Source organism: Apostichopus japonicus, chromosome 1 (genome assembly GCF_037975245.1).
Source record: "Apostichopus japonicus isolate 1M-3 chromosome 1, ASM3797524v1, whole genome shotgun sequence".
NCBI classification, from domain to species: domain Eukaryota; kingdom Metazoa; phylum Echinodermata; class Holothuroidea; order Aspidochirotida; family Stichopodidae; genus Apostichopus; species Apostichopus japonicus.
In genome coordinates this window covers 1,423,552-1,440,581 of record NC_092561.1, presented here as the reverse complement: position 1 = coordinate 1,440,581, position 17,030 = coordinate 1,423,552, and the positions used below count along the sequence as shown (strand labels likewise).

At 37.5% G+C, this 17,030-nt stretch overlaps 2 protein-coding genes across 2 annotated transcripts in view; one reads left to right on the top strand and one right to left on the bottom strand.

Annotated features, from left to right (window-relative positions):
- Nucleotides 1-652: 652 nt before the first annotated feature.
- Nucleotides 653-6,369, bottom strand: LOC139975294 (uncharacterized). The gene is made up of 2 exons (XM_071983151.1): nt 4,250-6,369; nt 653-735 (listed from the first exon to the last, which is right to left on the bottom strand). Exon 1 carries the CDS (start codon nt 5,533-5,535, stop codon nt 4,264-4,266), a length of 1,272 nt encoding a protein of 423 aa, XP_071839252.1. The 5' UTR covers nt 5,536-6,369; the 3' UTR covers nt 653-735; nt 4,250-4,263.
- Nucleotides 6,370-10,253: 3,884 nt separating this feature from the next.
- LOC139975235 (cleavage stimulation factor subunit 3-like) overlaps nt 10,254-17,030 on the top strand; it is a 28,673-nt gene continuing 21,896 nt past the window's right edge. Inside the window, exons 1-2 of the mRNA XM_071983016.1 lie at nt 10,254-10,445; nt 15,763-15,864. Coding sequence (XP_071839117.1) covers nt 10,413-10,445; nt 15,763-15,864 — 135 coding nt within the window. The 5' untranslated portion in view covers nt 10,254-10,412. The remainder of the gene's footprint in view (nt 10,446-15,762; nt 15,865-17,030) is intronic.

The window sequence follows — 17,030 nt, the reverse complement described above, 5'->3', positions numbered from 1 at the left end:
AAAAACACCCTATCTTTGGCATCTAGTTTGAACACTTTCCACACCTCAAAGCATTTTGGCATTCTCTTCGAAATTTTTTGTCCAGCAAACTGTAAATGAAAGGATTTGTTGAACAGTTAATGAAGCCAAATATGACTAAAACTCGACGAAAATCGAATATGACTTGCTTCTCCGTGTGTGAGTCGATACTAGAATTCTCCGGGATACTGTTTGCGATCAGCATTGGGCAAATTGTTGCTACTGTTACAACAGTAGTAAAAAATAACATGGTAGTTAGTCTTCTCTGAACGCGATCATTCACAGACCCCGTAGATGTTCCTCTCTCTAAGGAGTTTGGTTGTCTTCCCTTTGATGATTGTGAAGCACCATTAGGGGTGCTGTCATTTGATTTGGCATTAAAAGTTACCGTCTTTGATGTTCTAATCAAGCCGTTACCATTTGAGTTTGTTCCTTCGCGATTGTCATAAAGTTCTGGATTCGAAGTCGGGGGCAGTGTAACAAGCTTGGCATCACCAATAGATTGAACCGTTTCTTCTTCTACAGAGGGATTTATATGCGATGTGTCTGTTAACGATTTCTGCGGCTGTATTTCTTCGCAGTTAGGATGAACGGACGTGATAAAATGTGATATCATGTCCTTATCAATGTTTGAGTTCTCCTTATTACTTGTCGGTAAGGAATGAGATACTATCCAACCATCTTGTACTTTCTTCTGACGTCGAATAGCCAGCCACACTAATGTATAACAAACAGTTGTCAGCGTTACTGCAAAAATGAATGTCAAAACAGATATCGCTCTCCTTACATATGCGAGGAGAGAATCGTTATAGATCAGTCTACAAGTGTCGGTTCCATCGATTTCAATAACTGTTGAAAGAGCAAAAGACGGTACAGCTACCACCAGCGTGAATAGAGCACAGAATGCCGACAAAGCCAAGGACGTACGAACAGAGAGACGCCGCTTTAACGGATGACAGACTGCAAGGTAGCGATCAAAGCTAACAGCAGCACTGCTAACCACAGAGAGTGTTATACAGGAGGTATAGATGAAGTAACTGCTTTTACAAAGATATTGGTTAGGAAAACCTGCCTCGAGTCCTAAGACGTACCAAATTTGAAAAGGAACCGAACAACAAATTATCAAATCAGATATAGCCATGAATGAGATGAATACGAATGTGCTAGATTTGCGAGCTTTACGCACGTAAACGAGGAGAGTTAGCACATTTCCTGGTACTCCGACGAGAAATATTATCGACAATATCGCGATAACTACTGACGTCGTTAAAGACATCTTGTTCTATGTTCAGTTATGAAAATTTCGTTTGTACTAAATTGTATAATTTCTTTTAGAAAGCACGAAAAGGAAGCAGAAGAAGAAGAAGAAGAAGAAACGTAGAGAAAAGCATCACAAAAGAGATGACTCCAAGTAGAACCCCTAAAGTTGCAGGCAAAGCTGGTGACAGCCTTTTTTTTTGCTTTCACGGCGCGGATATATCATGCAAACCACTCCTCGTATATTTATAGCGAAATGAACAACATGCAATCAAAAGATGATTATCGTACCTTAATAGTACATCTATCTCAAATGTAACGATCCATTAAATTTGTATCAACCTTATTCAAACTGTTCGCAAGTATAGTGGATTTTCCACCATAAAAGATTTATGCGGTAATTGTTCTCTGCAAACTGTTAATAAGGATAAATAACTGTGGATGTGCTTGCTTGATATAAATATAATCGAAGACAACAGATTGGTCGATCTGTTAATGACGCACAATCAGTATCCATGACAATGGTTTGAGTATATGCTAACGTTAGCTTATGTCGTTATGCAGTGTATAACATCAGTAAAGCAGATATTCTAAATATTTATAGTCTAGGCTAAGCCTAATTAAGATTAAAAACATATACTAATACTGGTTATGCTACCTCTTTTGTTGAAATATCCAGGTCTGTTTTATATGCTATATAGTTTTGTGGAGAAAGAGCCTTCATCTCTGCTGCACCTCATCTCTGGAACAATCTACCATTTTCAATTCGCAATGCACCACCGGTTGACTGTTTTAAGCGTCTCTTCAAAACTCATTTATTCCAAAAAATTACAGTGATTTGACTTGCATTTTTGTGTAGTTGTTTAAGCGCTTTGAGGCCTTTGCATAAAGCGCTCTATAAATATTTGCTTATTATTATTACTCACAAATCACTGAGAGGATAAGAAGCAGCAAACTTTAACCTTCTTTTAACCACTATCATTTTAGGGTTTCATTCGCCCGCGAAATGTTTTCAGCCGAGAGGAAGATTGTCCTTCGCAAATTTGTAGGGCAATGTATAAACCTTTTTCTGTTGTTCTTAGATCACAAGCCATTCTAACAATATTTATGTTTTCTAGTGTCCTGCACATTATGTCATTTTCTATACGGTATAGTGTGTGTTGTGTATAACTTCTGTATAATTATAATTGAGAATACAAATTGGATTGAATTGTATTTCTGGAAAGTTGAATATGCATGTCTCAAACTGACATTTGTCAGGGGCGTAGTCAGTATGTAGCACTGTAGGCCCGGGCCTACACTTTTTTTGGCCAAGGTATTTTAAAACACCCAAAATTCAAATCCATAAGCTTGCTGGACGAGTTTAAGAATCTAGACAGGAAAAACTATTGAAATGAACGTAGCAAGAATATGGCTAAATAAGGTGACCTATTCTCCTGTTTTCTAGGCTGTCATTTCTATCGCGTGATATTTCTGGCCTATCTTTGTATCTACAAGTATCATAAGTTGAAAAGTAAGACCACTCTGTACGTGTACCTTGGTAATTTTAAATACATTATGTAGTATTGAATTACGTACTATTTTAACTTGTTTGTTTTGGGGTTTAAAAGTGATATTGAATGAGGTGTCTCAAGCAACAGGACTGCAGGGAACCAGAATGAACACTCGGGAAAGGACGTTTCCGGTCATCTGGGGGGTTTGTAAAACCAAAGAATTTCTTGTACGCTCCGCGCCAACCGATGGTGGCGCTCCGCTCAGATAGTCGTGCCTACAACTTTGAAAATCCTGGCTACGCCCCTGTTTGTTTTTAAAGGAGCTGATTGTATAATGGGTTATGATGAGCTGACGCACACTATAGGGGGAAAGGGGTTTGGTTGGAATGAAGTGAAGGGGCTTACAGTGGGGTGGGGTGGGTTCGGTGGGGTGGGTGGGACGGGGGAGTGGTAATCCGCCTGTATGAGTATGCTTATATTCATAGTTTCGATTTTGTAGTCACTCTCGACAACGATGGTTTACAAACGTGACCAAATAACATCAAGAACATGTATTGATTTCCCTTTAAAGCAACATTCCTTGTTTCGTTCAACATTAAGAGTCATTATGTAAGAGCCATAATACAGCATTGCACATATATCAACAAAAAACATATTCAAAGCTCCTTTAAAGCAACATTCACGGTTTCCTTGAGTTTTAATATTCTTATTGTAAGAGGTATAGTACAGCATTGTCCATAAAACAAGAACAAATTCAAAGCTCCTTTAATTAAGTAGTCGGGCAACTGGCGTTTCTTACATTCTTCGAGAAATGATGCTACCTGCACATGCAACATTGGCCTTAACCATATATGTATAAGCTATATCGAAATGATATCAATTAATTATGGTGAAGGTTCCTGTACCACAGATAAGAGTGGTATATATATTTTCATTTACACCGTATATAACCCCGGTGTATTGTAGAACTTACCGTACAGTCAGTGCACGATCTTTTCTTGTCTCGGGACAAAGTATTTACTATTCTTGAAGATCATCCAAATGTTATTGATATCTCTAATAGTAACCATAACAACTTAACACCAATTGGGAAAAATTTAGAAAATACTAAAGAACAATACCTGGAAAATAATCGATTCATTTATCCCATAATATGTCTAATTTTTGGCTTGATTCTTCAAGATTTCGACAGAGAGGCGTTATTCTGATGTATAATTTGAAAAGTTAAATTTCCGCGGTGAAACACTGAAATTTGTTTACAGCTTAGAGAGAAAAACAAAAATAGAATTTTGGACATAAAATAGTCAAAATATTCAATTTACAACTCGGCTGGGCCACGGTAGCGTCTTCAAAGCTAAAATTCTTCTGATGAAGACCCAACCCAATTCCTTCACCTTTTGATAGGTTCCTTACGCCACTAGTGTACATATCATTAGGAAAATATTATTATTTTTAAAAATAACATTTCATCAAAAACCAACCTTTTTTTTGGCATCTATTTTGAACACTTTCCACACCTCAAAGCATTTTGGCATTCTCTTCGAAATTTTTTGTCCAGCAAACTGTAAATGAATGGATTTGTTGAACAGTTAATGAAGCCAAATATGAGTAAAACTCGACGAAAATCGAATATGACTTGCTTCTCCGTGTGTGAGTCGATACTAGAATTCTCCGGGATACTGTTTGCGATCAGCATTGGGCAAATTGTTGCTACTGTTACAACAGTAGTAAAAAATAACATGGTAGTTAGTCTTCTCTGAACGCGATCATTCACAGACCCCGTAGATGTTCCTCTCTCTAAGGAGTTTGGTTGTCTTCCCTTTGATGATTGTGAAGCACCATTAGGGGTGCTGCCATTTGATTTGGCATTAAAAGTTACCGTCTTTGATGTTCTAATCAAGCCGTTACCATTTGAGTTTGTTCCTTCGCGATTGTCATAAAGTTCTGGATTCGAAGTCGGGGGCAGTGTAACAAGCTTGGCATCACCAATAGATTGAACCCTTTCTTCTTCTACAGAGGGATTTATATGCGATGTGTCTGTTAACGATTTCTGCGGCTGTATTTCTTCGCAGTTAGGATGAACGGACGTGATAAAATGAGATATCATGTCCTTATCAATGTTTGAGTTCTCCTTATTACTTGTCGGCAAGGAATGAGATACTTTCCAACCATCTTGTACTTTCTTATTACGTCGAATAGCCAGCCACACTAATGTATAACAAACAGTTGTCAGGGTTACTGCAAAAATGAAAGTCAAAACAGATATCGCTCTCCTTACATATGCGAGGAGAGAACCGTTGGAGATCAGTCTACAAGTGTCGGTTCCATCGATTTCAATAACTGTTGAGAGAGCAAAAGACGGTAAAGCTACCACCAGCGTTATCAGAGCACAGAATGCCGACAGAGCCAAGGACGTACGAACAGAGAGACGCCGCTTTAACGGATGACAGACTGCAAGGTAGCGATCAACGCTAACAGCAGCACTGCTAACCAAGGAGAGTGTTATACAGGAGGTGGAGACGAAGTAACTGCTTTTACAAAGATATTGGTTAGGAAAACCTGCCTCGAGTCCTAAGACGTACCAAATTTGAAAAGGAACCGAACAACAAATTATCAAATCAGATATAGCCATGAATGAGATGAATACGAATGTGCTAGATTTGCGAGCTTTACGCACGTAAACGAGGAGAGTTAGCACATTTCCTGGTACTCCGACGAGAAATATTATCGACAATATCGCGATAACTACTGACGTCGTTAAAGACATCTTGTTCTGTGTTCAGTTATGAAAATTTCGTTTGTACTAAATTGTATAATTTCTTTTAGAAAGCACGAAAAGGAAGCAGAAGAAGAAGAAGAAGAAGAAGAAGAAGAAACGTAGAGAAAAGCATCACAAAACAGATGACTCCAAGTAGAACTCCAAAAGTTGCAGGCAAAGCTGGTGACAGCCTTTTTTTGCTTTCACGGCGCGGATATATCATGCAAACCACTCCTCGTATATTTATAGCGAAATGAACAACATGCAATCAAAAGATGATTATCGTACCTCAATAGTACATCTATCTCAATTTTTAACGATCCATTAAATTTGTATCAACCTTATTCAAACTGTTCACAAGTGTAGTGGATTTTCCACCATAAAAGATTTATGCGGTAATTGTTCTCTGCAAACTGTTAATAAGGATAAATAACTGTGGATGTGCTTGCTTGATATAAATATAATCGAAGACAACAGATTGGTCGATCTGTTAATGACGCACAATCAGTATCCATGACAATGGTTTGAGTATATGCTTGAGTATATATTTATATCTATATATCTATCAGGCCTCGACAAATACGGTCGCCAACTCGCCAATGGCGACTAGAATTTTGCGACTGGCGAGCAAAAAAATGCATTACGCTCGACATTTTGGCGAGTGGCTCATTCGCTCACTGCCTTTCTACGATATAGGCTTTCTATTAACTTGTGAGCCAATCAACAAAGGCCTATAATGTTAAACATCACAGTAGAATTATCAAGTGCACTGTTACAAGTATGGCCTAAGGAACAGCTCTGTTCACCAGCTCGAAACTAATTTGATACTAATCTCTCAAACTAAATGATACACGATAGGTGTGACCAAAATGAAAAACAACAAACTTAAATGAATGCGTAACGACAACTGCAGTATCTTGTGTGTACGATCGGTACAAATGAAAAATAAAAAAAAAACGTTGTCAGTAGGTTAACCGCAATCGTGCGATAAGGCCTACCTGACATGTCAATAAGTAAAAAAATTGTATCCCAATTCACAAGTCAGTAATATGTAGTATAGCTTCGGCTTTTGTCGACAAACTTTCAGTTCTGTTACCAAATTGTTGACCCTTATAGTGGCCAGCAAGAAAAGACGAAACTTTGAATTCATCGGGTGTTGAAGAACTTGGGAGTATGGCTGATCATTGTAGTACTTTGCAGCTAAATAATCAGAACAACCCAGATGGCTTGAAGAAATAAAGGAGGAAATTAAGAAAGAGTGGGCTCAACTCAAGTCTCAAGTCAGTGACAAAAATATTCCATTTGGTCCCCTATCCTAGCTTGTAATCCAGAAAGGTGCAACTATCCTCTGTTGTCTGAATTATTTAAAGTAATGGTGGTTCTGCCAGTGAGTTCTGCAGCTTGTGAAAGGGGATTCGCAACCGTCAATAGAATCAAAACTTCCCACAGAGCACTTCTCTTGCTTCAGACTCAAAATGATTTAACGCAAATTTCTGAGAATGGCCCGTCCATAACAGTTTTCAACCCTACCACATCAATTGAGAGGTAATTTTCCAGTAAAGGGCGACGTCACACCGACGGATATCGATTCCCAAACACTGACAACATCAAAACGCAAATCACCACCAACGAGCGACTCATCAGATGAAGAATTAGTTTGCCAACCCCCCTCCCCACCCCATCCTTACCTTCGAACGATTCAACTTCATTCAACACCATCATTTATTCATTTTCCCAAAGATAAGTAAGCAAGCAGTATTCGCGGGAACCTTAGCAGAAACAGAATGTGTGCTCAAAAAAAGGAAATAAAAAACCCGCGTAAAAAGTTTTTAAAGTATCACAATGTAACTGCTGTCTGAGCTTGGTGGTTTCTTCCAAGGGCGTAGGAACCGGGGGGGGGGGGCTGGGGGGGGGGGGCGCTAGCCCCCCAGTGAAAAATGTGGAGGGGCGGAAGTATCATTCCGCCCCCCCCCCCCCCGCTTCGCAAGTCAGAAAACCCCTTTCTCATTTCCAAATGAGAAAAAAAATCTCATTTGGAGCACCAAATTGCATCTAAGGCCAGGTGAAAATACAAAATTAAGTTTACAAAATGGAGTCGGTGTTGAAGTGTGCTATATTGCACCAAATTGCATCTGAGGCTACCTGGAAATGCAAAAAATTCCAAAGGGGAGGGGGACACCCCTCTCCCCTTAGACCCCTCCCCCAGGCCGGCCATAAGTCTTCAGCCCCCCCCACTCAAAAGTACCTTCCTACGCCACTGGTTTCTTCCTTCGTCAGCAACAGTAAATGTATATTACAGTACAGTACTATAAGAAAGTTCATTGCATTGAACTTAAAGCAAGTCCAAATCGCATTTAACGACCAATGCCAATGGGAGATAACTGTCAAATCGCTCACTACTTTTACGTGCATTATGTACGGAGATTTTTCAGGTGCGGTGACTTTCTACGAAGTGTATCGATACGAACTGAACTTTCAAGGAAACAAACGTAAAATAATAATTTTGCCGAAATAACATTACATTTCTCGAAATTAACAACAGGAAGTTTATTGGATTAATTTTTAATCCCGAAAATTTGATAATTCTCGAGACCTGACCAGTGAAAGCTGCAAGTCGGACACTCAGTAATCATCGATAATAATAATAATTGTCAGTACCAAGCGTTATCTGAACTTGTTAACGATACTAACACATACACTGGTAAAGTAGTCTGATGTCATGTCCAGTGAAAGTTAAAGATGGTCAGCCATGCAATTGCTTATTTTTGTGGTCACTTTTACAAAGCAAGTCATAAACAATGTTTCATCGTTTTATATTTTCATATATATCATGTTTTAAACACTTTGACGAACACAATTTAAATAGATCGTTTTTGCTGTAAACAACTAACAGTAACACTATAACGCTACATCCTAAGTTAGGCCATACGACCTAGGCTCATATCACACAAACACTTAGCGAGAAAAAATGGCGAGTAAATTTAACGTTTTGGCGAGTAGAATTTTAGACTCGGTCGCCAGTTGGCGAGTAGTTTTAATTTTATATCTATATATCTATATCTATATATATATATATATATATATATATATATATATATATATATATATATATATATATATATATATATATATATATATATATACATATATATATATATATAAATATATATATGCATTGGCCTTTGTCCTTTATTTCCGTTTCATTTAACACAATCTGTTCAAAGTATCTCTTTGGAGATCCGGCTTATAGAAATCGCAAATGATTTCGAGTTGGTTAGCATCATGTTTGATTTCTATAGTAAGGCAAATGTGTCACCAAGACAGAACTAGTATTGTTCGATACAGATGGCAAACGCCTATGGCAAGCCATGTGGGACAAACACTGCATAATATATCAGCGTATTAATCGTAATTTATACGCGTATTAATTGGAATATATACGCGTATATATTATTAGCCAATCATATGGCCCAAATATATCCGCGTATTAATTCGAATATATACACGTATTAATTCGAATATATACACGTATTAATTCGAATATATACATGTTTTGGCGGGCTCGCGAGATCGCTTCATAAAGCGAAACTTTACACATGTACAAAACATATATATTCGAAATAATACGCGTATATATTCGAATTAATATGCGGATATATTATGCGGTGTTTGTCCCACACGGCTTGCCAGAAACGCCTGCAGTGGAAAAAGTACGACCTTCCTTAGCGATTTCGAACCTCTGGACATACAATCACCGTCCATAGCATAGTGGTTGGGGTGTTCGCATATAAAGCGGGAGGCCCGGGTTCGAATCCCGGTGGAGGCTGGAAGTTTTGATTTTCCCAACTCGTTACGATTTCAATTATATATATATATATATATATTCATTTGCCTTTGTCGTTGACCTCCATTTCATTAACAAAGTCCCGGTGGATATTTATATATATATATATATATATATATATATATATATATATATATATATATATATATATATATATATATATATATATATATATATATATATATATATATATATATATATATATATATATATATATATATACGAAAACAACATCTTGTTTTATTATATAGCAACTTATGTAATTGGACGAGAGGAAAATAATAAAAAATGTATGTCAGAAAGACGATTTACTCTAAATTGTTATGTAAGATATAAATACTCATAACTCCATTTTCTATCGTGCTCTAAGGTGGTAGCTCCTATCAGAGTCTTTATCCATCCGCTCGATTCTTATCCTTCAGGAAAAGTGCCAATGAGCAGCAGGAGAACATCTTTTCTTGACCTGCAATCATGATCTAGTTTTTTGGCTTGCATGTAGAAGAGCATGAATGGAAGTGGTGAGAGTATTGGGTCAATTGAGGCAATTTTAGACCCCCTTTAGGCCTCCCAGGAGCAGCGTACGAAAATTGTTTACTACTGAGTGAAGAGGTTTGTTTACAAGTGACGAAAACTGTCGGCTCGGATAGCAAAATATCTACATTGTTGTGATACGGAAAACTGATGATGTCAAGAAAGGCCAACTTGTCACCTATCCGGTGATGGGTAGCGTTTAGCTATTGAGAACTTCTATCTAGACTTAGAGACTTAGAGACCACATTACTTTGTGATTTAGTGTGTAAGTTAATGGGGCTTTTAATGTGCGTATGCTACCGATTGTCTAGCATACTCAATGTCCATTTTGCTAGCCTTTCAACTTGATAACTTAATGGTCAACAGAGACATTTGATCCCATTTTTGAACACCGCTGCCGAAATCACCACAGAGCTGGAGGGAGAAATCCCAGTTCATCGTTGAAGAAGTCAAATATTAGAGGATAAATCTTGCTTCTGTGTTTTGTTTTTTTAATTTTCTTTATTCTAAGATGTCTGCAGAAACGAGATCCGCGCTCTTTACGGTATGTAATTGGAGTGTCTTTGCAAAAATGTTGCCTGTGCAATATAGCCTAGGCTACCAAATAGTAGCCTAACGTGAGGTGTAAATTACAAATGGGGAAAACGTGTACAGTATATCACCATAGACACTGACTGTGCAGTGTAGGTGTGTAGGCCTACAACAGTACAAGCCCATTGGATAAATTACATAACCAACATCCAGTTAGCTACAAAACAGTGCTAAACTAACGTTAGCTTATGTCGTTATGCAGTGTATAACATCAGTAAAGCAGATATTCTAAGTAATTATTGCCTAGGCTAAGCCTAATTAAGATCAAAAACATGGCCGTGGCTATTCTTACGACTAGTCGTAACAATTATTTATAAACTATTCTTACGACATCGGCGAATTCATGCGAATTCAAAGTAAATAAAGCAACTGCGCATGAAGTAGGGGTAACCCTAACCCTAACTCTAACCCTCAATCCAACCCTAACCCTAACCGGAAATTATTGTTACTCCTGGTCGTAAAAATAGTACTCCTACTCCTAGTTGTAAAAATAGCAACTGCGCATGCACAAAAGGGAATTATTGTTACAACTAGTCGTAAGAATAGCCACTTTGTAAAACATATACTAATACTGGTTATGCTATCTCTTTTGTTGAAATATCCAGATCTGTACTCTGCTTTAGGGTATGTTAATGTGGAATGAAATCATAATAATAACCATACCTGGTTTGTTTGTAGAAATTTTCATGTTTACGTATAACACATAAATTAGCCTAGCCTAGATGCTATGATTTGAAATTGAAAAAAAAATCTTTTGGCCTGGGCCTACAGTATGTCACAGGTTAGAGCCTTAAAGTAGATATTTTTCAACAGAGCCTGGCCCAGGCAGTTTCAGATGTACTTTTACAATAGAGGTTGCCAACTCACTACTATAAGTGTCCAAATATAGTAAGGAGTTAATTTTAAAACAGTCGCCAGTATAGACGTTAAGAGAATTTTTCTATTTAAGAAATGTTTTCATATGTTTTCTTTTAATGCATTTGATAATACTTATAGCACTAGGTGTTTATGATACTGGTAACAGTTTATTAAAGCACAGGTGACAAGTCATCATGCAAGATTTTATTGAACTTGGAAGCATTGATTGTGGTAATGTCATAAGGCTAAGGGCTTTGTCTGTGTCGGAACTAATCAACAAGATATTCATGGAGTGGGAAGCTCCTCAAGAATTCATCCTAATGAGTAATGTATAGTAGGAGAGTGAATGCTGAGGATTTTGCTTTAATATCAGGCTAACTGTTAGGCCTAGTATTGAAGACAAGTGTTAAACTGTGCTGAAGTTGCACATTGTTCATGAAATACATTAATATGTGGTGATACCATTCTCACTCACTAAAGGAAAGATAATGTGCCTGAAAGCTACTTACATTTCACCAAAAAGGCACCCAAACATGGCATATAGCAAAGCATTAAAGGGAATAACCACTGAAACTCAATGCAATATTCAGGTTGTGGGACAAGGTTAATTTAATGAGAATTATGGGTACCCAGCCAATTGTTTTGTATTGGACTATTGGAATACTAAGTTTAAGTTACTGTCCGATATATTGAATGTTGTGGAAAATTTGTGTGTTTACATTACAACCAGGTTTAAATGAACTGATACACAGAACTTCTAATCCAAGCTAAAATACAGCTTAAGTCTTTTCACATTGAAATGGCTTAAAGAGTTTGTTCTGTGTCCAACGTAAGGTCTTCCACCCAAAATGAAAGAAGCACAAAATATACATGGTTGGTTTTCTGCAATTATGTCCAATCAGCTAATATCTTCAAAATGTCTGTCATACAGTTTGCAAAACCAAATCAACTTTATAAAAGTAACAAAATATTATTAAAGCAACATGCCAGGCCGGCCTACTGTAGGATGCAATTTTTTCCCACCAGATGAATTGAGGATGAGTTTACAGGTAATAATATTGTCCATAATTCATGAGACAAATTGCATGAAGTTAAATTAAGCATTTTGGGACTAACAGAATTTCTTTATGTATCCATCAAAGAAAACAGACAATGCCCCACATTAGTAACGTCAACAGTGTGGAATTGAGAATGATGAGAAAGTTCAAATATATAATTGTTGTACAAAATACAACTGTCTGGTTATATGTAAAACTCTGCTGGTAATGTTTTGTAGCTTTTAGTGTAATATATAGCATTGAAAAATTCACATTTATTGTATTTAACTAGGATCCTTGATAATAAGGTAACAGAAAATTGTCAAACAAACCAGAGGTATCAAGCTGTCAAGGATTTGTGTATTTTATTATTTCATTACTACACTGCGTATCTGTACCAATAAATTTGACCAAATCAAAAATGTTTTTCAACCATTACGGTACAGTATGACGTAGCCTCAGAGCATGTGTTGTGATGTTTCAACAATTAGCAATTTATGCTAAGTTTGTCATAATACTGAATATACTGTACCAACATTACTTTTCTTTTGGTTTACTCTTAATGGTTTTTGAACTGTACAACTGGGTAATTGGAATGGTGCGTAGTAAAGAATGTAAGTAGTACAGTCACGTACAATATGATTATGCATCTCATGTGGAAATGTGCAGTACAGTTTTCAGTTGTGTGGAAGGAAATAGTAAATATTGGTATTTTTTTAAACAATATTCAGTTTTGTTGCAGAAAAGAGTAAATATTGGTATTTTGAAATGTCATAATTTATTTAAAAATAACTATGATACGATATGTTTGTCACGATTTTTGAATGTTAAATATATTGCAAAGAAAATTGCTTTTCAAGACTTTATCAATCATTGGTACATCATATTTTGCTATTGGACACCCATCATGTTACCCTGTCGTGGAGTCCGAACAAATTGACCAACAGGAATGACAGAAATGGAATTTCGACATCCACCAAATGGTAACTTGTCTAAAACAATGTTTTCATGCACTCATGGAGGTATATTGAAAGTGTGAACACAGATCAGTAACATATCAGAAACAACTAGACCTCTTATAACATGTCTCTCTGTGATAAATCTGTTTCAAGTCATGAAAAAATGTCTAATTTTTTGTATGGTTTGCATATATTTTCTTGACCCATGGAACTTTCTAAAACGTCAGGCTGACTTACTTTTACACATTCTCCTACACAGGCTCTCTAGTGGATAAGCAGTTTGCTAACAGTTTTATTTTATTTTGAATTTTCTAAAAGATGCAAATATACAGTAATTTCTGATGTTATTAGATGATTGGAATTTGGAAATTGATACTTACTTTGATGACATTCTACAGTATGTTGGATCACTGGAGTGGCCTTGTTTGGGAGTGGAGGGTAGGGTGGCAGTCAATGTTTATTTGTATGACTGTTGAGTGTTGGCATACTGATACATTGTAATCTTCCCATAGACCAGCGTGTCAAGTTACTGAAACTTTTTGTGTGGAACCGGCTTGGATACGTCAGTGAGGTTTATTTTTGTGAAAAATAAAATCTTAGAGAAAGTTGAGTGTTTACCGTATGTTTGCAGTCTTATTTTTGGTAATACATGTTGATACAGAATGTCTACACACTGGTATAAAGGAGATCCGGGAGGCTGGTAGGAACTTCACAATCGATGTCGCTTGTGATGTACAGTAGTGCTGGCCTTGTAGACATTTGTACTATCGTGCAAATAACCATTTTGAGGAATTAATTATCAAAGTTCAGCCACTAGATGCCTTTTCCATATTATTTTCTTTTGACTTGTAACCTTCGTCCAAAATTATTAAGTTGACTAGAAAAAAGGAAAAGGAAAGTAACGTGAAGGCAAATGGCCTAGCTACATTTATACATACAGTACTACTGTTTATTTGGTTAATGCATGTACAGTACCATGACATCAAATTCATGTCTTTCGTATGAGTAAAGGGAAGGAAAAGGGGGGGGGGCAGTGGGGCAGTTGTACCCAAACAATCTCTGTTGTGGCTTTAATACAGTGACATTTTGACAGGGCCTGACGTACAGCAATTTGGAAAGTGCCCACATTACAGTATATGTGTATATGTCATTGAGTAGGCTAGCAACTTGCATCGTGTGTGTGGAGGTGATGGGGGGGGGGTGGATGAGGGGAGCAGTGGGCCAGTTGTACTCAACCAATCTCTGTTATGGCTTACAGTGACATTTTGACAGGGCTTGACGTACAGCAATTTGGAAAGTGCCCACATTACAGTATATGTGTATATGTCATTGGCAGGCTAGTAATTTGGGGTGGGGGAGGGGGGGGGTGAGGGCAATAATGACATCTACAAGTAAACTGAAGGCTCACGATGGTGTAAATTTGAATATTTGAGCAACAGTGGTGAAACTTTACGTTCAGTACAACGCTCCAGTGAATGGGGAAAGTACATTTGCATTGCTGTTCTAGTAAGCACGTTGGTATTATTTTGTGATAAAATGGAAGGCACCTATTGGTGGTGCTGGTTCTGTGGGTCCCGGCACAACTCTTATCAGGACTCTGCAATATACCAAACTACAGCTTTAACCTCAAGTACAATACTTACACCCATTTCATACCCATTGGAGATTATGTCGAAGAAGTCATAGTACAAGTTCACATTTAGAAAATCATGAAACAGTGTACAACAGGACAAAACTTGGCACATATATCCGTCATCATTATTTATTTCAACAAGAAAAGCAAGGAAAAATACACTGGATCCATACTTGATGCTTTAAACCTGTAGTATTACATGAATTTCTAAGCTAGAGAATGTTGGGAGTCTGGTGTGCTGGAGAGTTAGAAAACAACTTTTTAAGTTATTCTTCTTTCGAGCAGTTTTGTATGTACAGATTTCACTTTTGTTTTGAGATAAGATTTAATTACACAAACATCTCCACTGACCAGCTCAGAGCTCACATCATCCTAGTTTTGTATGTTCGATTTCACTTTTGTTTTGAGATAATATTTAATTACACAAACATCTCCACTGACCAGCTCAAAGCTCACATCATCCTAGTTTTGTATGTTCGATTTCACTTATGTTTTGAGATAATATTTAATTACACAAACATCTCCACTGACCAGCTCAGAGCTCACATCATCCTACTACTGCACAGATTTACAGCCCCGCCCCTTGTGGATCATCATTCATGTTCCAAATTCTCCCCCTTCTCCCTGGCCCCTCTGCCACCCTTCCTACCTATACAGAACAGACTTTGATGTGCTGCCATTATCGAATTGAATCTGAATATGTTGAATATCAATAAATGAAATATGAAAACGTATGATCTGTATATTTTCTTTATTTGGTGTTTCTACTATTCAAATGAACAGGGCTGGGGTTTCATACCCGAAAAAGTCAAGAAAGCTCAAAAGAAAATGGAGGCGTCCCCCTACGATGTTGACGCGTGGGGAATTCTACTCCGTGAAGCTCAGGTGAGGAATTATGAAAATATAGTTTTCAAACAATATTGATATGCCGGTGTCTCTTTTTTGTGTGTCGTCTTTAATGTATTGCTCTATAATTAGCCCCATATTGATTTGGATCATCAGTTTCAATTTTGTCTGTTTTTAAGATTCTGAACAGTGAAATTACTTAGAAGAGTCCCCCTCTCCTTGGTATGACCTCTGCTTGTGATTAGACAAACAAAAACAACATTTGCCTTGGTGTTTACAAAATGTAGACTGACAGCCAAATTGTTAACCTGGTACAGAATCATTCTTATTATAACAGATGTAATTGTCAAATCATCAGTTGGTCAGGAATTTTTTTTTGGGCAATTTTGGTTACCAGGTGAACTGTTTAGAGGGTGGAGGGGTGTGGGGGGGGGGCAGGATTAAGGGAGAAGATCCAAGATGTGTGTTTAAGATGTTTTCAATGTGGTATGGGATGGTCTTCAACCCCCTTACCGCCCCCCCCCCTCATAATCCTTTGCATGTCCTATGGATAGTACCAGCCATTCTAAAGTGATTGCGATTGGATATGATACCTACTAAACTCGGTGCTGATACGCTGAACACAGGAAACGTTGAGTTTAATGTGCGATGAAATCTTTTTGGTCTGTTCAGTAAATAGACCCATATTTGACAGAAAGGGTGCATTTTATTTGGATTTCTGTTCAGTTTCTTTTCAAATCACCGAAAAAGGGGGGGGGGGGGACTTTCGCTTCAGTAAATTTGAAGATTGCACAACAATGTCAATAAACATGCAAGAATGTGCAAAAGAGAAAAGTAATTTTCTGCAAATTTTGTGGTCCTGTGTGACAAATGCTTTTAGTACTTAATGACTTGATTCAAGTCCTAACCCGGCTAGAACCCTTCACTGTTTTAATTGTAATGGTATACATGCATGGTAGACTTTGGGGAGGGGACAGGGAGGGTGTATTGGTTGTGCAGAGGGGTTGAACAGAAGTTTGATAGGAATTCACTGGGCACCCGACCCACTCCTTGATAAAATGGAATGTGAAATTGATCTCAAAAGTAATGTGTGGAAAAAGTGTTCTGTTCTTATAAATAGCATTATCCCCCCTCCCCCATCCATTGTAGAGTTTTGTTAGTGGGTGTAGGGGGTGATGGGTATGATAAATAGTGTGAAATTGATC